This window comes from Apteryx mantelli, chromosome 2 (assembly GCF_036417845.1).
Source record: "Apteryx mantelli isolate bAptMan1 chromosome 2, bAptMan1.hap1, whole genome shotgun sequence".
NCBI lineage: Eukaryota > Metazoa > Chordata > Aves > Apterygiformes > Apterygidae > Apteryx > Apteryx mantelli.
Window position 1 is genome coordinate 112,981,375 of NC_089979.1, and position 27,875 is coordinate 113,009,249.

Consider the following 27,875-nt stretch of genomic DNA (forward strand, 5'->3'; position numbering starts at 1 on the left):
TCTTCCACTGGAAGAAAACTGACTGCTAGTAATTCTTTATTCAACAGCTTAAAAACAAGATTTTAAAAAGTAAAAACAGGCCTACATGAAATAAGAGACTGAGCAAGCAAACGAAGATGGCCTGTTGAACCACTAACAGCCATCAAACCATACAACCACCATCAGGACTGAAACACACAAGTATTTTTAAAAGCTACTATTAGAGCACCTCTATAAATGCCACAGAAGTTTTCAAAGAATTAACCTAATAATAGATTGATGTAGTGAATACTGTTTTTAATAAGGGAAAATCATCTTAATTTCTCATTTGTGTAATGTCCAAATCTTTACAGCACCATGAAATTGTTTTAGGACTGTGATTTACTATTGAGTTAAAATAATTTACATGATATTCTAGACACACTGACTGCTATATATATATTTTTTTTCTTTTTTTATAAATAGACTCTTACCTTTGTCCTCACTTTCAGGTAGTATTTGATTGACTGTTCTCTTTTCTGAAATGTACCATATTCCTTAATACAACTTCAAGCTGTTCAGAAATTAAAACGATGGTTTACCTTTCAGAAAAGAAAGGACATGTGATAAAAACAAAACAAAACCCCAACTCCCCCAACAACTCTTGTTGTGTATTCGAAAATAAAAACAAGAAATCCAAGATACTTTGAGGAACAGACAAGTAGTAGCTTAACACTAAACAAACACGTTTTGGAGTGGAAGGGGTGTGGGTACTACACTGATTCGGTAGATGTAGATAGCCCTGGAATATCTACAAAACAAACCCAATTTCAGTCTCTGAAAACAGCAGGCTTTATTTAGCCAGACTGGAGGCAGCACTATTCTTCTCTAGATGACCTCTGCTTTCAAAGCAAAAGGGCTCAGTCCTGCTTCTGAGAGCATCAAAGCTGTATCACAACGTAAAGCAGGAGATGTCACAATACAAATCTTCCTTTGTTTCATACTGATATTGATTTTGATTTTTATACAATGGGAAGAAGAAAAGTGAGACTTTACATTAAAAAATATCAAACCATTTCCATGACAAAATACTCCTGTTGAAACCCACAAATTATGACAAATAAAATTTTATTCTGCTTTTGCCTTTGCTCATCATTAATTTTCTGATTTAGTTGTCATTTTAATGCAACTTCTACCATTGATCTTATCACAAGTTATTTTTGGAACTAGCAAAATCATGTTATTTTGGTAGTACTAATGATAACATTGGTACTAATAGTACTAGTAACAAATGTAGGAAAATAAACCCTTAGCGAAAAAAAAATTATACTGAATACATGATTATATCATAAAGTATTTAAAAAACCCCATGAAGCTGATCTTCTGACCATCTCTCCCCAAAAGAGGGATCAAAAGTGATCGACATAACAGAAGAAACAGCTCACTAAAGAAAAAGAATTAAAACAAAGAACCAAGAAGTGTCAGAAAGAACAAAACCTAGGTAGACAACACAACAAGAAAAAACAAACGCTACATAGGATATTAAAGAGAAAAATGATCCACAGGAGAATGGCAACTGTTACTATGAGCTTCCTACAACTACCTCTGCCTTTGGATACTTTAAAAAATTTATTAACCTGACAGCAGGAAACTTCATACAGATTGCCCCCTGACAGGGTGCCAGCTTGGTATAAGCACTTGCTATCTCTTTGTTTAGCATACGGAAATCAAGAGAGGTGTTAATGTGCACATTTGAGCAAATACAACTTCTCCTCTGCCTGCCTACCTTGTGTATTTCCCTCGTGAACTTGCTTAATCATGGGAAGTCCAATAAAACATCCAATTCTCTTTCCTTCTCTTTTTCACGTTCGCTTCCTTTTTAATGTGCAAGCGTCTGATCTATTATTAATCTCAAAATACAAACCAGCAAGGATCTCAATCAAAGAAAGGCACAATTCTTTCACAAATTACCTGTTTACTGTCTGATAGCCGGCAAGTTTCCCTTTGAAACAGCCAGCCACTTAATGTTGCTTTTAAGCAAGTTAGTTTGTTGTTGTTATTTTTATAACTTCAAAGACAGGGAGAAGAAAGATTAACTAATTAAGATTTGTCATTCAGCCATACAAATTACATACTAAGGCCTTTAGTCTTTTTTCCTTCTCTCTAACCTTAGTTACTCTATATAGAAATACAGATAATCAGACTTCAAGCCTCATTTAAGAAACACAGACACCACACACAAACTTAATTCGAAAAAATTTAACGACGAAGTAGTCACAAATTCATGAGGCCAAACAGAATCGTCTTCTGCATTTTTAAAAATACGATTCAATTTCTCCTCACTCGAAAGTTGGGTTTTTTTAAAATAGGTTTTCTTTGTCACAATTTAGACACAGCAATAAGAGACTGATTTATTTCCATAAAAGCAAGGGAATTTACAAGTGGGGCTGTAATATTTGCTCTTTGTTAGCCCAATATTGCTTTCATTGAAGCTCAGTGGAGTAGGAGTCCAGCCTGTTCCGAGTCTGCGTTTATGTTTTAGCATCAGCACCACCACTGCCCGAGCTACCTGCAATACCTAGGCACAGCAGGGAGGCCGAGTTAAGGATGGATTTTCTATCTTACCATTGCATCATCTTTTGTGTTTAATAATCATAACGCCTTCTTCGGCTTTAATGGGCATTTACTCCCAATTCACAGGTGCATCCCCCACTGACTTCAGTAAGAACTCCACCTCAAGGCACCAGAACAATAACATTATCCAGAGTCACTATTTAAGACCCTAGCTATTTGCAAACACCTACTTAAAAACACTCATGCTGAATGCATCCTTTAGAAATAGTCCATCATGGAGCCAGATTTTCCAGATTCTTTAGAAAACTTATTTGTTATTTGAGCAAGACACCACTATATTTTAGAATACGGATTGACAAGCCTGTATTATGGCCTGACTCTGTAAACATGTCAGCAATTAACATTCCTCATTGACACAGCTGTCTTAACAAAACAGCCCTCCTAATCCACACATTACTTGCCTCAGTAAAGGTATCACACATTCAAGCACTGGCAGGATTGGGCCTATAGCCCTTACAGATTGCATGGATACCGACAGTGTCTCAGAACAAAGCATCCACAGCCTGTAAATTACTGTGTATTTACGGAATAAAATTATGTGAAGAGAGGGGAATCTTTATATGCAGATTAAAGATCTTTCCAATGTTTGCAATGCCTAAAAGAAGGCTTCGATTTTAATACTGAGATGATTTGGGCCATAAAGTTCTCTATAAGAACAGAAATACTCACTAGACGCTTAAAAGGCAGCAAGAGCAAAACACACACATTGCTTTCTTTCCCTGAAATTACCAAAACTTATCAAAATGTTCCTGACGGGCTCAGATCTTTTAGGCCTTTAAAATTTGAGGATTCAACCAAGACACAGAGCAGCATCCTTAAATGCACTGATGAAAGGCAAGCTCTCAGACCGCCGGCCTCTTCCCCCCCCCGGCGGGGAACGCCGTTAATGACTATAATGTGAGCTTCCCCACACCAACCTGCCAGTGACCTCTGCTCTGACCTGCGCAGACCACTGTCTCTAGAGGTAAAAGACAATTTAGTCCTTTATCCTTTGTAACCAAAATGACTCCAGTGCCATAAATTCTAATCAAAACAACTCAGATTTAAAAAAATAAAAATCAGATATATGCTTTCCTGAAAGGCCAATACAAGGGATCTACTGGCAAAATGCTATCAGCTAGAAACAACTCCCCTGTATCGCAGCTCTGCTCTGGCACGGCCAGGAATGCTTCTGCATAAAGAGGCACACCGTTCTCAAACGGGGGGGACATACTGACAGGGAAAACAACATCCCAGATCCTATTCAGGGTTTTGAAAACAAAGCTTTGTGTACAGAAATGTGTACAGACTCATTTAACACACATATTTCCACACACACCCCAAATATTTCAGACATACATGTCATTATGAAAAAGCAGAAAACTGCTAGGGAACCAAATAAAACCACAGTCTTTACTTCCAGCAAAGAAAACCTAAGACTTCATGTCATTGGAACAAAATCTGGCCAGTGATAAGAAAGATTAGTGGTCAATTTTTTGCTGTCCTGCAATCATTATATAAGAAACACTTCTGCTCCACAATTATCGGCTTGCTCACGTACTCCCTATGCACTTACGGTTTTACCTACTTCGGTAAGTTTGATGTGTAAAATGGCATATTCATTCTCAAAGAGTAACTTTTTATACTTCAATAAAATTATCTTAACATGCAAGTGCACCTCTAGTTTTATTTTGCCATCATGAAATTATGTCACAAATTAACTTGGATTAAGGATCCGTTAAGTATTTGATCCAACTCCATGAAATCAACCACAGTCCACAGGGGTCTGTGGGGCTTGGATTAGGCTCTTTCTTCCCGGGATTTTTACTGTACAGAGAATTTTATACACAATATGCCTGGTGTCTGGATCAACTTAAGTCTTAATAGTTATAATATTTCAGAGTTGAACATGAGGGGTGTTTTTCTTAACATTTTTTTTTCAGAGTAATGCTTGATAACTTATTCTAAGTTTGTTTAAGGATGCTGTGTATAAAACCTACTAGGATTAATAAATTTAGGATCAAATCCTAATGTGTTTGTTCAAGCAAAGCTCCTATTTAACAAAAGCTCTCTAGTAAGAACTGCAGAATTTGGCCCTGTGTTACTATTTGAAAGCATAGTGTAGAGCAAGACAAGTTGATGTGAAAATGACAGTGCCAAGAATGTCAACAGCTAGCTACAGTTTCTAGTCTTTTTATCAGTTCTGAGCAGAACATGATTAAAATAGGAGATGCTGCCTCACAGATATTTTAAAGAATAAATAACACACCAAAAAATCTCCTGCAGAACCACCTTGCCTCATGCTGCTGAACAAAATCAGTATTTCTGTGACAGAAACACTGTGGCTGTTCTAACTCCGCGCATCAAAATGTTACCTCTGAGGGAACACATTTCAGAATAGAGAGCCCCTTCCCCAAATTTTCCACTTCAGAAAGCATTTCTCACCACCTTTTTCACTCCCCTCATGTTTCACATGATCTCACTATCAAAAGTTTTTGCACACAGGTATTTTCAACAGATGCCAAGAAGTCCACGGACATAAACGCACGAGGTGAGGGTTACACATCTGAAACCCTACGGACAACAGATTAGCCTTTTGTTAAAAGCCAAACCAAACCAAAACCCCACCAGGCCAACAACAAGCAAACACAGCCACTCAAATCACAGCTGCTCTTGTCCTCATCCTCAGATAATGCTCTGCCACAGTGGCAAAGCACTGTATTCCCAGACACCGGGCACCAGTTGCAGGGGGGAGTAGCTTCAAATTGCAGGAAACTTACCCCAACCCGTGCTGGTGTTGCCAAGACGTGAGGAGCCGCAGTGTTCACCTTCTCTCTCGTTGATGGCAAAGCATCCGTAAGAGAAACAAACCAAAGGTTTACTCTATACCTTCCCACGTCAAAAATAAGTGTAATTAATTGTAATCCTGCAGTTTCCTCACCTCCAGTAGGGTCTATTTTTGAAAAGGTGCCATTTTTATGATTAATTGCACTATCTGCTACCAAAACAGGAATTAAATACCTACTGTTACTACAGTATGCAGTGAAATACTGAAATAAGGAAGTTGTTGAGAAGTGGGGGCAGGGGGGAGTTTTCGGAGTAGGTACAGGTGAGCAGTGCAGGCCATTGCAAGACTCACACCATCCAGCAGAAGGTGGCCAAGCAGACCACGTCAAATGAGGGAGAAGAAAGCTCTCCGCACCTAATCATTCAGTTCAATTCATCCATATGAAAATCCGACTCATGAAATATTGCTAGGGGTAACAAAACAGGACACTCAAGTGCTGGTCATTCATTCCAACTAAATCAGGACATGATTTTCACTTTTTTTTTTTTTTGAAAACTTTTCTCCATGGGACTGTTTCCTCCCCTTGACTTCCCAAAACGCTTCTCCCTCTCCTGCCTAACAGATTTCTGGCAAATTTTTACCCAACATATATTAAATGATAGATTATAAACAGAAAGTTTTTGTCTCTCATCACATGAAAGAAAGTTAGAAGAGAAAAATGTTGACCTCTGTGCCATCATATGTCAAAAAAAGTCCAAAAATAGTGCAATTTAAGAAACTGCAAAGTTAAGGCCAAAGTATGCATTCCTAAGACACTATTAATATTTCTAAACAAAGAGAAACAGCTACAGAATAATGCTTCATATTTATGCACCATAGCTCTCAGTAATACTACACTTAATTACTGTATTTTAAAGGCTTGTTGTAAATATAATCTAAAGAATGTATCCACAGCATAAAGTCTAAATACCTTTATTTTAAATAAATTTCATCAGTTTGATCCCCTTGTGTATCAAAATAGCCTCACTGTCCTTTCTTTTAAGTTCTCAAAGTTACTAAAATTAACCGGCAGGGGCTGCTGCTAAAACATCTGTAGCATCTGTCATAATTGTAACATAACCTAAATAAACAGTACCTAAGTTCATACTGAGGCAGTTAAAGTATTTTGCTTACTTTCATTTACTTTGGCACTATCTTTTTAGCAGTATATTAAAAAAACAGGCTAGCAAACATCTTAGACTCAAATACACACAGCACAATATATTAATTTGTAGCTTTTTCATTACGCCTTTTAGATAAATTATATTTACAATTCAGAAGGAGAAAAGATATTGCACATCATTTTTATCCCATACGGCAACTCTAATGAAAGTATCTGTATATATTTCAGTATCACTGTAGAGCAACCAAATGACAATGACTCAGAAAATATCCTGCCTTTTATTACAGGACTTGCTTGATCTAAAAACAAACACAAACAGACATTTCAGTACCATCAAATTAAAAGTCCGTTTTTGTTCTGTACATACCTTACTATATTTAATAGGTGCACCCTAAACATTTCATCAGATAAAATACATACTGTTAAAGATATTTACACTACTATACACAAGAAGTAGCCCTCTGAATTTTAGGCATTGCAATTATTTTTCTGGGTGAAATGGACTAAAACAATTATTATATGGTGTTTGAACATTCAAACTGCTCAGCGGAAATTATGCTTTCCATGGAAACAAAGATTACTAAGGGGGTGCTTAAAAATAGATGTGATAGTAATGGTCATTACTGTAACCCAGAAATTAAATTTTAGGATTTTATTATTATTCTCCCATATCTATATGAAAGTTAGTTAATAAAACATTCTGTACTTTATCTCTATCTTGTAGTAAGGGAAAGGAACAATTCTGAAGAAAAAGTGCATGTATTCTTTTGTTAAAGAAATCTTGCAGCTGGAATACAGAAATCTGAACACTGCTACAGATTTCCTAACAGATTAGGAAATCAAAACTTGAATCTTAGAAAACAGGCTCTCTTCCCCCTTCCCCCTCTCCTTAAAGCTGCTTTCCCTTTGCATAAGGTCTTTTTCCCCCTTAAATTTCCACCTATAGGATCATGCAAAATAAGGAAATGCTCTGTTTCTATTAAGGTTTGTCTCAAATAAAAATAATTAAAAGGAACTCCTTCAGGAGAGCAATCGCTCTAAACCCAAAATGTCACTATGTACCATGTAGTGCTGCTCCAGCTCAGACATCTATCAACATCTATCACTCAAGCATGTGCCTCAACAACTCTGCTCCCTTTTCTGATTAGAGATCAGAGTTGCTTGAGTTGGCTTACAGGGTGTCATCTGTTAGAATGACAGATGTCTGTGTTGGAGTGTTACTCTTACTGCTCTTGTTTTGATTATGAAAGGTTACATTTTTATCAGGCATAAGTTAGACTTTTTAAAAAATAAAAAGTAAACAAGTAATTTCTCCTCGCACATGCTTTAGAGGAAATATTTTATTTCTAACTTAAGAGTACTGCATATAGATCTAATGTTTTTAGAATTTGGTAGCCTTTGTTTACTCAATACAGTGTTTCCTATGGGAATGTTTTAGCTGTCTTCACCAAGCTTTATCTTTACCATATAAAATGCTTACTCTTCAGTTTAGTCCACCTTTAGAAAAGGCTGAGCATGTGAGACACGAGGATTAGCACTTACAGCAATAAATGTTATTGAACTATTTCAAGAAAGAAGATTCCTTCTCTTCCTTTTTTTTTTTTTTTTTGGCATTAGAGACCACAGATTAAAAAAAAGAAAAAAAAGAAAAAAACAAAAGATGTCTGCAACTTGCATAAAATAAGTTCATTGTTGACAAAAGTTTTCAGGATGCGACACTGTCAGCCTGGTAGCCAGTTGGAATCGGAGCGTGTGGCTGCATGCCTGCACGCTCCAAGCTACTCCTTGGTACTTACAAGAAAATTGAGTGAACAGGAAAAAAAAACAAACAAAAAGACCACAACGGGGGGAGATTGCTCTTCCGGACAACATGGTAGCAATGAAATGAAATACCTAGACAGACTTACCGAAGAGCTTGCTGGGAGTGTCCTCGCTGTCATTTGATTCCACAGGCGCAAGCAGGGGCTCATTCAGCTCGTTGTCTGAAGTAGCTGCCTTGTCCTCACCTCTCAACTCTGCATTCATTTCACTCCGCAGTGACAGCAAGGGCTTACTGACTTGTCCAGCTATCATTGGATCCTAGAATGGGGGAAAAAAAGAGCGAAGGGGGGGGAAAAGTGGCGGCTTTGGTGTGCATATACTCTCTTTCACTCTCACTCTCACTCACTCTCTCTCTCTCTCTCTCTCTCTCTCTCTCTCTCTCACACACACACACACACACACACACACTCTCTCACTCTCTCTCTCTCTCTCTCTCTCTCTCTCTCTCTCTTATCTCTGGCTGCTCCTGCTGTTATTGCTGGCTGCAGTCAAGTGAAGAGCTATTACAGATCCAATGAGTTTTCCATTACTCCCCACCCTATTAAAGCTCAACTAGCATGTGAGAGATTCAGGATGCTTTGGAGAAAAACTTCTATGAAAGCAACACAACCAACACAGCTTTAATTGTGGGATGTGCTTTTTTGTGTGCATGCTTTTACACCTCGCGCTGTCCTTAACGTAGTAAGAAAAGAAATTCCTGTAAGCTCCAACACCACAGAAGAGGAGCACCCTGTGAACATTCCACAGTGATGTAAAGAGGCATCCTCAGCTGCACAACATTAACAAAATCAAAATCACAATTTTTTTTTAAACCATTCAAGTGCGTCAATGAAAATACACAGCAACAAATAGCCATCCCATTATAGACATTCAATAGAGCTACAGATTTCTAACTATTCTTGTCTTTGGGATACTATGCTCCAAAAGTCCATAAACACACACACAAACACATATTTCTGTTTTTAAAATAAAATATACAGAAACCATTTTTTTTTTAAGAAAAAATCAGGGAAGATACTTACACAAACAGTTTGCAATTATTCTTGTATTTGGGACATTATATTCCCATAAAATATTACTATATATATATTTAAGTTTTTTCTTGACGATTTGGATCTGTTTTATCTTCTGCTCACTGAGGACATTTGGGGGTCAGGCATTATTTCCGAGCACACTCTATTATTCCGCTTGCAAACTAAGAGGTAGAATATCATGACAGCATGGAAACCAGAGTCAGAAAAACTAAAGAAAAGAAAGGAACGAGTGACCTTGTTGTGCTATCTGGCAGCTATTTATTGCAAAGTTCATGCCTAAATGGTTCTTATGCAGAGAACAGGTGACCAGCGAGCAAGTAGGTTGGTTAGCATGTTCTCTCTGTCCCGTTGTCACATTGGTCGATGTTTGCCTATGGGTTTTTTAATGTATTCATGTCTGAAAAGTGAATTTGATATGACACATGATAATCTATGAAAATGTTAATCAATACAAATAGTTTAAGCTGTCATCAAATGCACTTCTTTAGTCAATACTCATATCACTGAAAACAATGTCACTGTCACCAGGGCTTAATTTGCACAGCACTTAAATATTGGACTCCGTGCATCAATGCACTCCTCTTCAAATACTGTAGGTAAACACATTTTCTCCCTATTTAAGGCTGAAGCACTCAGCACACATTTAGCTGAGCCGAATCCTCCCTTTTGAATACCTTGATAGGTCCACTGGAGGGCAAAATTAATACTTAATTGAATCTCACAGTCATCAAAATAATCAATACTTTTTTATTATTTATTCTTTACAGTCTGTTGACTGTTTCAAACCTCTGAGGGAATGGTGGAAAGGATTCATGGCTTTGAAACACTGTCATTTAACAAGGTAATTTTCAGTGGGGCATTAGGGGTTGTGAAACATATAATAAAACAAAAATGGTGGCTTATAATAGGAAGAAAGAAAAGAATTATATTTCTGCCATCTAACAAAACAGGATAAATAAAAAAGCAAGTGCAGGGAGAGGGAGAAAGGAGGGGGGAGAGGGAGAGAAAGACTGGCTTTTGAAGGGTTTTATCATATCAAGAGCAGAGCTGAGCTTTCATAATGCTGACATTTCTCATCCTGACAATCCTAAACAAGTGGAAAGGATGAGATCGCAGATATCATCTTTCATCACATTCCCCAGCTTAAGAACCAACATGACAGCTTCTCTCCCCTTTACACTGTTAATTACTAAATAAAATACTGCTCTCTGTCAGCATTAGATTATTGCAGATAGCAACCACAAACATTACTCCATTGTTTTGTTTTGGTTTTGTTTTTTTTAAACCAATGATACCTACCTTGAACTCTTCAGAAAATAAATTGGGCTTGTGTCTACATATTGTAAATATATGAAATATAATCAATTTAATCAATGTGGTCAATCCATGTTATTGTTATGCTAAATTGCAGGTGATTTATTAACATTTCATTTACTGTATTTATTAGCTGGTAACAATCTGAACATATTTTAGAGGTTTCTCGGGAGGAAACAGAAGTTCACAGATTTTGCAAATACCGTAGAAATGCAGGCTTATTTTGCCCTATTTTCAGAGTATATTATGGACAAAGTCATTTACTGAAGCAAGATTTTTTTGTTTTCATATGCTATATAATGTATTTTAGCTGATTTTCCAGCTAAAGGTCACTGTGAATACAAATAATATTGTTTCAAAGTCTGGGCTGATGCCCTCAGTTCCAGCTGTTCAAAACTAATGGCAAGTGTGGCTCTATAACAAACGTGAATCAAGACAAAATTTGATCCTTTTCATCATCAAACTGTTTTGGGGAAGAAACTAATCCTGTGCACAGAGCTACACTGCTAATCTCAGGATTACCAGCAATTTAAGGGAAAATGCTGAATCCATAGTATTCCAGATTAAATTCTCATCTGACAAAATTTCAAGTTGAATATATGAAAAATGGGATAAAGAATAATGTAGAAAATGTGACAGCACTAGGAGAAACCTCACCCTCTGGATGTTGCTGAACTCCCAGCAACGTCCACAGGGCCAGGATTTTACCTGGTATGTACATCAATAGTTGGGCCTCATCTGGAGTACTTAGATGGGCTAACCAGGAATGAACAAAGGAAGACGCATCTGAAGACGATGTGCAGTGAGAATGATAAAGTGATTGAAAGGATTGGGAATGTTTACCTGACAAAAATGAATAAGAACGAGCATGATCAAAGTATACAAAATAATAAGTGGCAGAGGAAAAAAAAGTAGATCAGGAAGTATCCACCCTATCTCAACTCTCATGAAGAAAAAAAGGTGCATGGGGGTCTCTACTGAAATGGAAAATTTTTATATCTAGTACTAAAATTTTATATATATATATATATATATATATATAAAATTTCCCCCCCCAGACAGCTAGCAGTGAAAGCCTTTGGAACTCACTGCTGCAAGATATCAGTGAGACCTAGACCACAAGAGTATCGAAATAAAGACTCCCATATGGCTAGGCAGACTTCTAGCCACAAATTTAAAACAAGAGTTTTACAAACACAGAGCTCAAAGGACTGTAAAAAAGTGAAACAGAAACTGCTGCACCCTCCCCCTCAGACTGTACCAGACCTGTAGTTAACCTCTAGGGTAGCTCTCTATGTCAAATGGCAAATGAATGACAACTTTCCCTATAAGCAGACAGCTTAGGTGCTGTCTAAAATTCTGGTCTACTTGAAGACTAAATAAAAATCACTTAAATGATGGGTTGAGGTAAGATTTGCTTCCTTCAAAAACATACTTTTAAAAAGGGGCATTTTTAACTTCATATTGTCTTCAGGCCTTCAATTTCTTCTAATAATTAAAAAAATGTGTCTCTTCTGCAGTGAATTTTGCATGAATAAAAACTATTATTTTTCTATAATCACATTATAGATAGCATAAATTCTAATTCCAGTGCATAGCAAGTGACCTAGCCTGCAAAATTTCTTGGGGGCTGGAAGGGTCCTCCTTAGGCCTCCCAATGGCTTCCCCTTAAAAAAAGACACAGTAGTAGCCGCTCTACATCTTTCAGAGTGGCCAGCTGCAGGCCTATCAGCCTCCTCCTCCTCAGCCCCTGTACAAAGTCAGGCACAGCGAGGAGCCAAGGTGCTGGAGAGGATGTTACCAAGGCCAAGAAATCACCATGCATCTCTTGCAGATAATCCCTTCAGGATCCATTCCCCTCCCTGCCCTGGATGTCTGCGAGCTCAGCACTAAGTGTTTGTTTTCTGGAAGGTGATGAGATGAGGTTAGAGTCTGCAGGGTAGCACAGGAACTTCACTGATTGACACCCACACAAAAGTTTTAACTTTTCACAAACAAAATTGAAAAGTTTAAGAATGCATAAAAACCCAGCAAGATGAACTCTCTGAAAAGGGTTTATGTAACAGGCAGTGCTAAATAAAACGAATATAATAATGCAGAGAATTTCACCTGGCATTATAAACCATAAGAACAGATTTCTAGTTATGTGAAAACTAACAAGTTACAAACCCCTTACTCAAAATAGATGTGCATATACCACACATGTAGAAACAAATTTTACACTTATCTCTTGTAGGCATTCATACAACTTGTCATCCATTTCTTGTCCAACCAGCATCAGTATTTCCAGACTTGCCTGTCCTGTTTTCTATGAAATTTCTCTGACAGTTTTATGCAGTAAGTGGTTCCCCCTGCTGTGCGTCTCCCTTAAGGGTGGCTTATTCCTCCTATAATTTAGCTGGCAATAGCTGCTACACCTCTGTTTAGCTCTACCACTCCCAGACTTACTTCTTAAAGAAGTTGTTGTGCTTAATTTACCAGTAAAATAAATGTGGATTTGCAAATGCAAGTTAGTTTTGGTTACAGACCTTCTTTCAAAAGTCAAAACCTTTCCATACTTCTCATCTGCAGCGTTATATAAATTACAGGAGAACATTTATCACTATTTTGAGTCTTGCCCCTGCACTTTAAAGGTAAAGGTGCAGTTTTTAAGCAAAAACTATTTAGTAATCAAAGACAGCCTTTAAAGGAAACTACTGTACAGCCTTTGTGAGAAACAAGCCCTAGGCAGAATTCTAAAAATGGGAGTACAAGCTACTTCCACCCTTAACGTAGGACTTAGGTGATGATGGAGCTTTATGAAGGCTTTATGCACTGGTTTAGCCTTTGATCCAAATTCTACACTCACTGCACTGTTAATGTTATGGACTTAATTCTGTTCTTTTTAATTTTAAATTAAGTAGAAAAAGAACAATCCTTTGTTTTGCTTCATATATTTTATCCTTAGTTTGAATTTACTTTGTAGAGTCTTCACTTCTTTGGCTTAAAAATACCTAAAAGTTAATTTTTTGCATTTTTTTCAAAATAGGAAATAAATCGTGCCCTCCTCTGGGATCCTGATCTTGCACAGACTTCTGTTTGGGACAGACACAAAGAATATGTTTGAACAAACACTCCAGTTATACTACTGGCAAATATAAACATTTATGCTGTTCATATTTTATTTTAATGACTACACTAAAACATTTTCAGATTGTAGGGTTTTTATTTTTTGATCAAGTCAGGACACACCATCATAACCTTGAATAAACCTATGCTAAGACCAGAAGACAGAGCTGAAAATCTTTTAAATGTATTCCTCATTCAAAACCTATACTAGGAAAGAATTTGTTTCATTTTGTCTCAAGTACCAATGAAATTTAGGATTACGCTTTCCCTAGGTCCTCTTACGAATTAGTCCATCTTCCTTCATCGTATTGATTCAAGAGGTATACTTGCCCCCCCCATTAAAAGAACTTCTTACAGACTTCTTACAGATTCTTTCTTCCTTGAATATTGTTTTATTTACTGTCATCGATGTGCTGATATTACTATCCCAACCTATCCATAGCTTAGTTTATGCAAACTAACTGTTTTGAATCAACCTTATTTGACCCCTGCCAGCCTCTGACCATTTCTACCCACTGGCTGTGCTTTCCTCTGGAAAAGTCATAGAGAAAATTATCTTTTCATTTTCTGCCCAGCCACCTGTACCATAATCCTTAGACAGATGTTTCTATAACAAACAAGATTACTGATATATGATCACTGATCTCCCTTCACTGCTTTGATCCTGTACTCCTTTATACTGCATTACATATTTACTTATATTCATATTCATGGCTAGGTCATGGTTTTATTTTTTATAATCAACTTGAGTTTATTGGTATAAAAATATATCTAGCAGCTGCATACAGCCAGTCATGCTGTACTTGTATTTAACTCACTAAAATTTTCTGTATTGCCTCTTACTCCTTCCTATTATATCAAGGAGCTAATTTATCCCCAGCTCTCCTCACTCAATATATTTATTATCTTCCAAAATATTCCCCCACTTTTGTTCAACTAAAATGATATTTATCTCCTTATGAAAATCTCTGCAGCAGAAGAGAGGGTTCTGTTCTCCCTTTTCTCAATACTAGCTTGATTTTGGACATTGTATTTCTGCAATGACATTCATCTTCACAGCTAATGTCCCGGCTGCAGTAAAAAAAAAAAAAAAAATCCAGTTAAAAACAAGGTTGTAAGAAGTGTCCACTGCCTAACTATAATCATGTTATTAATAATGCTGCACTTCATTTAATGATTTAATTTGGGAAGTTAAGGAGACTTTCACCACCTGTGGTATTTTCATTTCTTTAAAGATTAATAGCTTGGTCAATCCTGCTAGGATGGTCTCTTTCATTTATTTTTTTAACTGGAGATCCTCTAAACATTGATAAGTTCAGAGATGTTATACTAACCAGCACTGACAGAAAACATGTTTTTCAGAAACTCATGAAGGTTTGAAGTTTAATCTTAGGATTCGTTTAAGTTAAAATATTTTAAGCCTAAATTTGATGTGGCAAAGTTCCTTGAATTGTTATGTCTTGAGCTTGGAATACTACTTCAACTTGGCTTCAAATAATAAAAAAAATACCCCAGTATATGTATTTCCTCCCCTCCCCCCCTTAAAAATAAGGAAAAAAAAGAACAATTTATTTTGAACAAGTTTCACGTATTTCTTACACCTACTGGGAGTAAGCCGAAAGGTTCACAAGACAAGTACTAGTTAATCTGCTGGTCAGATTGCTCCAGAGCACGCCAGCCAAAGGCTGCAGAATGGGGATACAAATACAGGTGCACAGGAGTGAATGGCTAGGTCATGATTTTGTTTTCATACTGATTAAACCCCAAGTTGATTATAAAAATAAACCTAGCAGCTTCATACAGCAAGTCATGTTTTATGCTTCACACAGGCAAGAAAGGCAAAAGATGTTGGTTTTCCCATAGACCAAGTGAGGAGCAGCTACCTCATTGGGGGAGGCTGCTGCATCTCCGCTTTTCTGGACCAATCTCTGGGACTGGCTGGGAAAGAAAGACTCATGTACAGGAATTTAGACCTTCTGTTCTCCCTGACCCACATGACATTTAGGAATCACTACTGCCAGAGTACACACAGCACAGATATTTTACTTTGAAGGCTGCTTTTACTCTTGGAGCTGACCTTAAGGCTTCTGACCCAATTATTAGTCTGATTTAAGAATCATGCTTCTCTTGTTACAAACCATTCCATCTTTAAAGGCTTCTACCATGTATGGGGTGAAGCTACATAACTTTCTTCTATTAATTCTAGGTTAACATGAGTCAATTTTGGATGATTCCCACAACTTTGTCAGTTTTATTCTGCAGGAAAATTATAAGCCTGTAAGAACAGCCAAGATTCTCTAAGCCTTGTGTACTGTGGGGCCAATTTACCAGAAGATTTGAAAAAATATCCATTACCAAGAGGAAGAGAATAGACAATATTTTCTTCCATAAAGAAAATATTAAAACATTTCAATAAAGGTATTTGTCACTCCCCAGGAAAAAAATTACCATTCCACTTTAATGTAATAAACAGATTTATAGCTGTCTAAAGGATCTTCGGTATCACAACACAAACTTCTCACTCACCTTAAAAATTATTTCACAGTAGGTTGTTTCAGCCTCCATACTGACCACACAAAGGAGACTTGATTCTGCTCACCCAACCATTGCACTATCCTCACATGAGTGCTCTTTGACTAGCCTGAAAATTGTGCAACTTTAATTAACAAACAAACAAAGTAACTTCCATTTGGCAGGGTGAAGGGGCAGCACAGGCACATGGGACAGGACCTAAAACACAAGGCTTTCCGAATCTCATCCTCTTTCCAGTTGATCCTAGAACATATGCTAACAGCTCCTTCCACCAATGATCCTTCTGCTCTCCATGAGGACGAAACAGTCCCTATATGGCTTCTTTGCGACTAAGAAATGCAATAAGATAATTCATGGCATGCTGAGAGCTAGTTTTTCCTGAGTGAAAGATTGCTCATTGGGATTGACACCACAAAGCATTCAATGATATGAATTTAGCCTAATTATAAATTTAAATAAGGTATTAAATATAGTTTCCCTGTACTTCTATTTGTCAGATTTTGTCCACTACCATGTATGTACCAGAAACATGGGGGTGGGGGAGGGAAAGAGATAAAGTCAGAATTTGATTTAAAATACTTTATTTTAGAAACTGGCACATCCAGAACCACACAAAGCAACAACAACAACAAACCTTTTTATTATTGATCATGAGAGAAACTTGACTAGGCAGCCTAGAAGTGGCTTACAGCAACTGAAAGAGACACTTTACTTCCTACTTAAAAAATGAAAAAAAACCTTGATTTTATGTAACATTTCAGGATTTGCAAGCTGTAAGACAAAGAAACCATTAGCTTGAATTTTTGAAAATTCACAGCATGGATAAAACCATGATCTAACCTAATTGTTAATTCAACCACTTGCATCTGATGTAGGAAAACCCAAACCAAGATCTGTTTGCAGCTGATCATGGACCTAGGTAAAGGCCATATCAAGGGGCTGTTTTGGGATGATCTCCCCGTCTTTCACCAGAAATTCCAAAGACAAGAAAAGAAACCCCTTCAGGAGAAAAAATTATTAGAACAGAGACATATCAGTCTTAGTGCAATGAAGTGACCTTTTCTAGGGAAATTTTGCTAAAGATTTTTAAAGTAGTTCTAATCTAAATCCAGTTTGATCTAACTCTAGGTTTGAATGTCACTTTTAAAACCAGTTGCAATCCATTGCCCAATACACAGTCACAACCTAAACCAGATTGGAAATACGGTTGATTGGTTTTTGTGAACTTTTCAACATCTTCTATGAACAAGAGTACATTAAAAAAAAGAAGTAGTCAAGTTTTCACCAGAATATCAGAATCAAAAATTGCTAGCAAATCTTCATTTCCATATCAAGTTGTTTTTTTTTTTGTCAGCTTGAAGCAAGCGCGAAGGTCAGCCTTAGATTCTTCCTAAACACTGGAAGCTTTTAAAATCTGAATCCAAATTAGGACCTTAGAACCTTGATTTTTAATATTATTTATGTGATTAATGAGGTGCTCAGCTCTTTGGTGGTGCTCTAACCTGCTTCATCCTGCTTGCCTTAATACTAATATGAAACTTGAATTCTAGGGACAAGTACAGGAAATTTCTCTCACATAATTTCTACTGCTACCTTCTAGGGGCAGACCCTCAGATTTACTACCCTTTATTTCCTTTCATCTGTTTATACATAGAAGAGAACAGCCTATCTGTTGAAGGAACCTGAAAGCTTCACCTGAACCCAGCCTCACTTACACTAATACGCTCTCTTCTTTTTCCAGACGCTACAGTGAGATGTGCAGCTACCAGGTTAAGAGCAAGAATTCCAGATCATTTTTCCTGTGGTTCTCCTATGTTGAGCTCATCTGACAGAAAAACCTGCTGTTATAACTGCTAAACATACTTAATAATGCCACAAATACTGCAGATCAATAATGTTATGCTTTTTATATTTTCCATGCCTTTCCCATTGATAAATGAGTGCAATTTTTTTTAATCATTACAGAGGATCTTTAGGGTTACTTTTTTTAATACCAGGTCTTCATCAACACCTGGGTACCATATTTTTCTTTTCACATTACAGATCTCAACATATTAATTTCTAATTAAACATGTTTTTAAGTTCAACACATCCTTAACTGTAACAGCTTCACAGTTCTAATGAAATCTGCATAAGGACTTGGTTTTCTTTAAGAAGTTGAAGCTCGAAGGGTGTCATGCTTCTTGTCAACGGCTTTAATCTGCTGGAAGCTGCTGGTATACTTGCAAACTCCCAACATGTTTCATTTATTATGTTAGGGTAGGGTACATCAAACACCACATGCAGTAACAGTATTACGCAATGGACATATAGGAGGACTACTTCAATTCAAAGCAGTGTAACAGCAGCTTTCTGTTTAATGCTTTACAACAGGGAAAACAGCAAAACACTTACTGATCATTTCAGCAGCAATTACAGTAACTGGATTATCAATAAACAATGAATGAAGCATTTCTCAGATATGTTAGCATTTTCCTACATGGACTTTTTTTTCTTTGTTAGATGGCTTTTTTTAGTTGCCATTGCAATTATTTGTCATTGGCTTCCTATTGCTTTTTAAGGGATCTCCTTCTAAACAACCAACATTTTAAGGAAGAAAACCTGATCAGAAGGTTAAAAAAAGCAAACAAAAAACAAAAAAAAACATGCAAACCAAGCATTTTCTGTTGCTTGCTCCTGTTGTTTGCAAACTGGTCAGCACTGCTGGGCTGCTCAGTTTCACCCTTAAAAGGGTAACTATCACTACGCCCCTTAGACAGCAGAAAGTAACAAATGCCTTTGACTCCCTTCTGCTTGAAACAGCAGAAAAATCTTTCTGAAGATAGGTGCGCGCGTGGAGGTGCGCGCGTGGAGGTGCGCGCGTGGAGGTGCGCGCGTGGAGGTGCGCGCGTGGAGGTGCGCGCGTGGAGGTGCGCGCGTGGAGGTGCGCGCGTGGAGGTGCGCGCGTGGAGGTGCGCGCGTGGAGGTGCGCGCGTGGAGGTGCGCGCGTGGAGGTGCGTTAGTAGCCCTGATCCCTCTTCACAATGAAGCTTTTTGGATTGTTGCTATCTCTTTCAGTAGGAGCAAATGCAGGCTCAATTCTCTGCGTGAAGAGCCACGGAGATGTAGGCAAGGGCCCCGATTTTCCCGTCACCGAAATCAATAACACAACTTCAAAGAGCTGGCCCTAAATGTAGTATAGCTGCTTTAATTAACGTAAGTCAACATAAACAATTTCATAATATTACTGGTCTCAAGTTATTTTTCAACCTGCTACCAACCTTGTACATTGAGCTTTTTTTTTTTTTTTTTAAATAAACACAATACATGTCATTTTTCAACATAGGTGCTTCTTCCAAAAATTAATATTAGAGACACGGCATGATTTGCATGGTTTTTAGTAATATGTAGGATTACACAAAACATGCATAAATATGCATATCATTACAAAATCTGTGTCTGGAAACACTAGTGTACCTAAAATGAATGCAAAAATAGCCATTAATAACTTTAAAGTGGTCAAAAAAGGTTAGAAGACTAAAACAAAAAGTATACAGGATATTATAGAGTTCTGATTGCAATCTGGCATTATTTGTTCATTACATATTACTTTCATACACTATCCCAAAGTGGAAATTAATTTTGTGTTTGGCATAATAATTATGTATATTTGAGAAATGTGTGGGTTTTATCTTTGTTTTTTACTTTTAAGAACAAGTTAACTCCTGTGCCCACATATATCATAACTGTTTTATATTCAAAAAATATAATGTGTATTTACAGCTTGTAAATACAAAGGCAAAGAGCCACTTGCATTTCCTCCTGCAAGCTTGAGCACACCAATACATTTGTGAGAGCATATTAGTATTCAAGCCAACTTCTTCTCTCCTTGTTACCCCTCTTTTAATAAAAAAATAAAAAAATAAGAAAATGGCCTTTTCTTTGTGGGAGAAGAGGAATGCCACCTGGTGGTTAGAGCAGGAGAGCCGGCACCTGGAGGCTCAGTTTTGCCACTGAACTTCTATGCATGGTTGTCCAAAGCCACCTGATCTCTATTCTATTTTACTGATCTGCAAAAAAGAGATAGAGCAGTGCAAAGGTGTCGTTTTGACTTTTCAGCTTTCCTGTGAAAATGTGGAAGTTAATCTAGTCTATTCCCACAAAGTTTGTAGAGAAGTCTTTCCTGATCTGTTCTGCTAGGGCTTCATCCTATATAGCTGCATCTAAAAAACCCCATACCTCAGACAACATTACTCAAATTTTAATGTTATTTTACTGTTACAATACACTTACATTTGTATGTGTTTACATTTTTCACTGTATTTTTCTCAAGTGGCCCATTCTTAATTTTATTCCAATACTTCCATTTATTCCTTTTGCCAACTTCCTTTCATCATTTACCTGCTTCTGATATCTATAGATACTCATTTTCTCAAATATTGAGCAAATAGTCAAACCATACATATCCAATTTAACCCTCACAGCTACAACGATTTGTCTCTCATATCCTAACTGGATGGCATTTCTGCTCTATTTCACTGCTCTTAAAACAGCAGAGTTGGATGGATCAGGCAGCAGAGGCAAACACAGAGCAGCTGCGGTTCTTGATTTTCCGTCGGAAATGTTGGAAAGTTTCAGAGGGCCATCTAGGAAGAAAAGACTCCTTTATTGCCCTCTTGCTACTCATTGGTACAACATGTGCCCTCCATCCTCCCAGTCTGAAAATCTTGAGAAGAATTAGGAAGGCAGAAGCTCTTCCTTACAGAGAAGGGGAACTGGAAGTACTGTAAAGCACTGTAAAACAATAGCAGAGTAGGACTCTTCTCTGCTTGTTGGGCCCTATTCTCCTTCCTTTTCTTCCTTTCTGCTTAAAACCTTAGTGGATAGTTCTTAGTCCTAAACCTATAGAGAATTTCTTCCCGTGCATTTGCTCATATTTTAAGTAGTAGTAGCAGTTGCTCCCTCCTGAAAATTTGCATTATTCAGACCTAAAAGTTAGGGAAACTTTGTTTGCATAACCCTAACATTCCTTGAATTCCCTTTTCTCACAGCCTGACTGTCCCATATAAATCTCAGTCCTCATGGACTCCTGTGCTTCCTCCGGGGCCAAACGCCGGCTCATTTCTATCACCTGACTCCAACGCAGTATATTGGACTGAAAAATGCCAAACAAACAAAATCTTTGGAGTAATGAAAATGTAAACAAAAATACTTAGGCAAGAATGAAATAAGACTGGCTACATTTGGGGTGAGTAAAACCAGTAACTTAAACCACCCCCTTTTTTTGCTTGCTTGCATTTAAGATCAAATTCTTATTCACAGATTTAAAATCAACTTTCCCATTTACTTGTACCCACACTTACTTCATCTATTTATTTCCCAGACTATTTAAATATTTCTCAGCATTATAGTATCTGAACATTTAATCACATCCTTATGATCTCTGTTTCCATGTAGGCGAGACTGTCCTCAGAATTCATGTGGATATTAAAACATTCTCTTTGGCCATAAAATCAAGTTGGTGAGCAATTACTTCAGCATGACACCTTATATAAGCTTACCATCATGTCTTCACTTTAAACATTGTAAGTCAATGAAATTATATTGTAGCCATTGACAACACATACAATTTTGCCTGTTTGATATCCCATTACTGCAATAGCAGCCACAATAGTTTTGGAAAAAGCTCCTTTTCTATATGAATGTGCTACAATGTTTGCACTCACAAGTAGGGCATTAGTTCTAGGGACTATAACTATAGTCCTAGGGACTACAGGATTAGTTATGTGCACTTACAGGGAGCACAAGAATGCCACTTAAGGGACCACCACATACAGTATTAGCTTCTTTCCAATAGAATATACACAGTAAGTAATAAACCCACACGCCCATGTACAGTTACTAGTAAACCATGGCCTATAGCTCCTACATGGAATCAAATCCCTCCTCACACACGCAATTGTTTCACCTGGGCAGTCGAAATACCAAAAGCATTAAATAGCCTCAGACTAGATACTTAGCTTGGGCAGGTAACCAGTTCTGTTGCACTAGGATATGCACACAGATCTTCCATACGTAGTAGAGGAAACTCCAGTAGAAGAGAAAAGAGGAACCGTTACCTCTACACAAGTAAAACTAGAGGTCTAGTTCTACCAGCAGTTCACAAAGTGCCCTCTTCTGCCTGTCTTGCAGCTGCAAATCTTAACATACACAACTGAGCTTATATACTGGGCTCATATTTATGTCTTCATGTGGGGAGCTTGGAAACCTACAAGCCTTAAAGTCTGAAGGGAATGCACTTGAGGAGGAAAAAAACCCACAAAACCCAAACACAAAACACCCACAACATTTAGGTAATGCTAGTTTTAAAGAATGATGAGGACTACACATGGCTTTAGCATATAATGAGAGTGGTATTCCAAATGTTGCATAAAACAGAAGTTAATAAAATAGAAAGAAGATCTAGATCAACCATTAGCAAAAAAATTGTTGGACCGTTTCCCCATTTTCTAGGATCATATATTAAACGGGAGGAAACACTGAATTCTGCCCCACGTATCAGTCAAAAGCTAGAAAGGGGCTATGCTACAACCTACTTCAGTTAATCAGCAACTCACCAGGGACTGGGATGCATTAACATGAACTGCATGCTTAACTAGCAATTCCCTGGGCTTTATCACATCAAAATCTGCCTTATGTAGTAGTTTAAGCCTTTATGATCTTTAAAGTCTCACATGGCTACCTGCACAATCCCTTGTTCAGCAGGCTATTCTTAACTCTGTAGCACTCCCCAGTCTGGTGCCAGCACCTTTAAACCTTAGCACAGCAACTGAGAACAGGAAATAATAGGAGGAGAAGGACAATAAAATACTAGTTAAATCATCTAGTTAGATAATCTAACAATACTAGTAGTTGATCAAATTACTGGGCTTGTTTTCTGAATAAGATTTCTAACTTCAGATTGCCACTGTTTTTTGTTCTTTTATGGACTTCAAGAAAGAAGAAAGAACCAATGAATGAATGAACACATGCTCATTATAACAAGAAATTGCAAAATTAAAATTCATTAATTTCCCCCTCTCTCCCTCAGGAGAACTAATACGGCTAAGGTAACACTTTTAAAAGTACCTAGAGGTACAGCTCCTATGATATCAAAATGATTTGGAAGACCAATATACAAAGCAAAAAGGTTAAAACAAACAAGATAGGTGAAACATTACAAATAAACCATAGTGATGCTGGACCTTGAACCCCATTTATTAGGGATGTCTCATCACATTACCTGCAATGTGATCATACTTCCCTGCACGGTAACTCCATCAACAGGATTTCTTTCTCCTAGATGCCCTGGTGGCCACGTACATGTTCAAGGATCTCTAACAAAAAGATGACAACATACTGAAAAGCACTCCAAGAAGATCAACCAAATTTATTACAACAGAGGAACTGAACTGCTGTGATGAAAACAAAGACATGTTTATGCTGTAGTTAAATCATGGCTTGTAGGATATGATAGTCATTTATCTCTATTTGAAAGATATAAACTGATCCTTCAAGCACGTAACCCTGCCCTGAGTATACACACTGGAATCCATAGGAACACTTTCACAATCAGATTTTGTGAGACTGGAGCCCAGCGGTGGAGGTAAATTGCTCAAAGGCAGCCACAGAGCTAAGTAGGAGGAAAAGGATGAGAATGATATGGGAAGGCATAAGATGGGCATTACAAGTGAAAGAATAAACAGCAAATGCTTAGATTACAACCTTCTCCTGAAGAGACAAGTAAGAAAAGCTCTGTTTGTGATATTTAAAGTTCAACTGGACAGTGAAATGCATAATACAGAGGAGTGAGCAATCATGCACTCTAACTCCACAACAGCAGCAACAACGTCTGCTATAGTCTAAGACAAGCCACCAAGGTCTTTCACCTCAAACTGTTGCGAGTCAATGGAAGAGTACTTTTTGCACTACTAACCAGAGAAAGATTTAAAAACATAGCACTACACTGACAACGAACATCAAAATGAGAACATACAGTTTTTCATTTATTTTCTTTCCAAAAGTCTTTCTGAAGTTTGTTTGGTTTGCAAGCAAGCAGTGGATTCCCTTCCCTGTAAGGGCTGCCTCTACAGACTCAGCCTAGGATCTCACTATCAAAGCGGGTTTCTTTCTGCCTAATACACCACATTAACATCATTAACAAATCATGAGCTCAGAAACACCTATTCCAATTCTACTGCATTCATTAGGCTTCTGCAAATGCAATCTGGCACTTCATTTGAAGGCAAAGAGACTGCAAAGGTGGTCTAGAAGGTGGAGCACAGATAATGACTATGCACAGCAGAGTCCACTTTAGTCTCCCAGTTGATCATGCAGCTATGACAGTAGTAAAATTTGACTTTGCTTAGTATGCCTGCTCTGCACACTTTCTTACATTGATGTGTTATTTTTAAACAAAGAACTATCATGCTCATAGACATTATAAAATCCTCATGATAATAGTTAAAGTGAGGTTGTTTTCTAAATAATTCCTCAGTGACATCCTATTTGTATTTTCCTGTACTGCTTCAAATCCCATTGCTTTAGCTGGCAACATTTGTTTGCAAGCAAAGAGTGCTAGATACACTCTGAAGACCAAAGAGGGGAAAAACAAACACACACACCAACCAAAACTTAAACTTAGGGAAAAATGTGTCAGACAATTCCTAGTTTGCAACCCAGGTTTAAAAAAAAAAAAAAGTGTATGCAGTCTGCATTTTTCACTCATGAAAAATGTGCCTCTGGTTTCTCATAGCTCAAGAAAGCTTATTACTAACCCAGAATACCTTTATATACAGTGAAAATATTTAAAAGTTAGAGGTCCAGTCTACTGAAAGACTTAAGCTTTGAGTAAGTCACATCTAATTATGCTAGCCTATGTGAGGGAAGTTTCTGCTTCATGGATTATTGGAGAGCATGCAAGAGTTATGCTAATTTATTGTTGTAATTCAGATCAGGCAGTGTCATAACACCCAACTGAAACACACACATACACACACACAGGGAAAAGAAAAGAAAAAGGAACCCCTCAAAACGCTGAACAGTTGAATCGGATGATTGAGGTGGAGGAAGGAACACAATACCTTGACAACAATGCAGCTCAAAAGAAAAGTTCTCTGTAGACCTTGTTTTAGCAATCTGTGCATGGAGACTCCTGCCTTGGGGCTTCATTTCTTATGCCAAATTTTGTAAGCTCAGGGTAAAGGCAAACAATAGTGGGGGTGAGGACTAGCCAAATTTCAGACATGTGCTTCCTAGGAGAAAGCTGAAGGAGTTCCCAGCCATTCACAGTGACCATAGTGCCATCCAGAGTCAGGCAGCATCTTGGAGCCAGAAAAGGCTTCTTTGGATTGGCAGGGAGCAAAGACCTTCCTTAAGCCCCACAAGGCAAAGCCTTGCTTTCAGGGACCTGTACAACTGACGGGGCAGTTTAGGTCTGCAAGGGTATGAGGCTTATCTACCATTTGCACCATTGCAAAGCATAGATTTACTGCAGAATAGCCTCCAAGCAGGTTTTTGTGTTTTAGTTTGTCAGAAGTTCTTGCTCTGTAATCAGGGTAATTTGTTATAAGCCACTCTAGCAAGTGATCAGAAACCAGGATGATGACTGAGATATCAAACAACTCCATAGAGATGATTAAGTCTGCAACCAGCAGTCTTGTTTTTCTGGGCACTTAAACATATGCATATAAGGCTTTGTGTGGGGAAAACTGTTGTTTTAAAAAACAACAACAAACAACAAAAAACAGCATTGCAATAATGGAGGGAGTGGGATTTTTATAGAAGGGTTGAAGACAGCCTGAGATTTATCTTTAGAGTAATCTGAAGAAACCTGGAGGTCTAACTGAGTCTAACCAAGAGATCCGGTTGATGGAGAACTTCATAGGAGGTAGTAGTGGCATTCATATAGTTCCCCTTCATGCTTCCACAGTGAACAATTCAGTTTATGAAGGGAAGGCAAAAGGTGGAGGACAGACTCACTTTCTTTTTGCTTCTTTCAACAGGTAGAGGGAACTCTGAGATAAAATGCCTGTGATCATTTAGACCACAGGATAAGATGAGAATAGGGCAGGATGAGGACAGTCCAAGTTGCTTATCAAGGAAGCAAGGTGTTAGTGACTGTGATCCAAAAACTGACTTGTAAAATAAATTCAGCAGTTGCATCCAGCACTAGTAAGTGGCTAAGTAGCTTATTTATCTAAAAAACAAGAGCATTCTTACCTCTTGACCTGGGCAGGCAACAGTCATTGCAATAAGCATTTAATGTTGAAATGCACAGTAAGGCATCTTACAGTTTAATATTAAAGGCCCCAAACTACAGTGTTTTTAAGTATTTATCTACCTTCTTAAAATAGAATTTTCCATGCTTTAAATGCTTGGAATACTTAAAAACAAAATATTCCTCAACTTTAACACTAACTTTGGCTTTAATTTAAAAGGTAGCAGGGAAGAAGACTTGTCTGATGAAACAGAAACAGCACAAATCATATTTCCACTCCTTTCAGTACTTTAATTTGTCGTCATCTTACTCTGTAGAATGCAGGTGTGACATAAAATATCTATATTACCACCACCAGTTTACAGACTCTTAGCATAAGAGGTGTATCAAATTGCTTAGATAGAAATAGGAAAGGGCACTGAAAAAATTATTTGGAATCCAAGCACAATTATACACTCTAAAGTCCTTTCCTCAAAGAGAAATCTTTTGTCTCCACACTAGCTGTTGCCAATGCCACTGAACACTCTAGAGGGATGGAGAAAGAACTCACTCTGGATGAGGACAATCAATCAAAATCTTCTCTGGAACTAGAACTGCTGTTAGAAGAGATCAATAAATGCTACTTGTTGATCTACAGCAGTGAAATCACGAAGGCTTCTACTCAAAGTGATACATATATGCATATTATCCACTGCATGTGTATGTGCACACTTGTGTATCTGTTGACATATTAATTCTAAATAAAGTGTAGAGGTTTGTTTTTATTAATATACACATATGTAAGCTGTCATTGACCAGGACCCCCATACTGCTCTATTAGCCTGAAACTCTGCAAGGGGGTGGGGGGGAGATGGTGGGGGGGACAACCCACACCCAGGAGAAGTCTAATATTAATGGAAAGTGGGATTTTGCTTGCAATAGCCTCAATAAATATGTCGGTTGGGAAAAAAATAGGACAGAAATAGAAAGCTTATATCTCTGATATCAAAGAAAAGAATGTTCATGTCAAATCTATTGGAGAAATTGCCATGAATGGTTCATCTATGTGAAAATATGACCCTCGTAATGCTGCAAATATCAGCGAGACCTAGAATGATATGTTGAATAAGTGCTGGTTGCACAACTTAAAAATGTCTATAGGAAGCTTTAATTTACATGTCCATTTTTCCAACATTTTAAAATGAATAGAAAGGAAAGTATGAAAAAGTAGCTTTTCAGGATGGTGAACTAATTAGTATAAAAAGCAAAGTATATTAGTCAGTGTATTAAAATAAACTCCCCATAGATTAGATTCAACACTTTCCCAGT

General features: G+C 37.6%; 1 protein-coding gene across 1 annotated transcript in view; it reads right to left on the reverse strand.

The window, feature by feature from the left end:
* Positions 1 to 27,875, reverse strand: part of POU6F2 (POU class 6 homeobox 2) — a 312,693-nt gene that overhangs the window by 244,902 nt on the left and 39,916 nt on the right. The window contains exon 2 of the mRNA XM_013955696.2: positions 8,429 to 8,600. Within this exon, the coding sequence (XP_013811150.2) occupies positions 8,429 to 8,600 (172 nt within the window). The remainder of the gene's footprint in view (positions 1 to 8,428; positions 8,601 to 27,875) is intronic.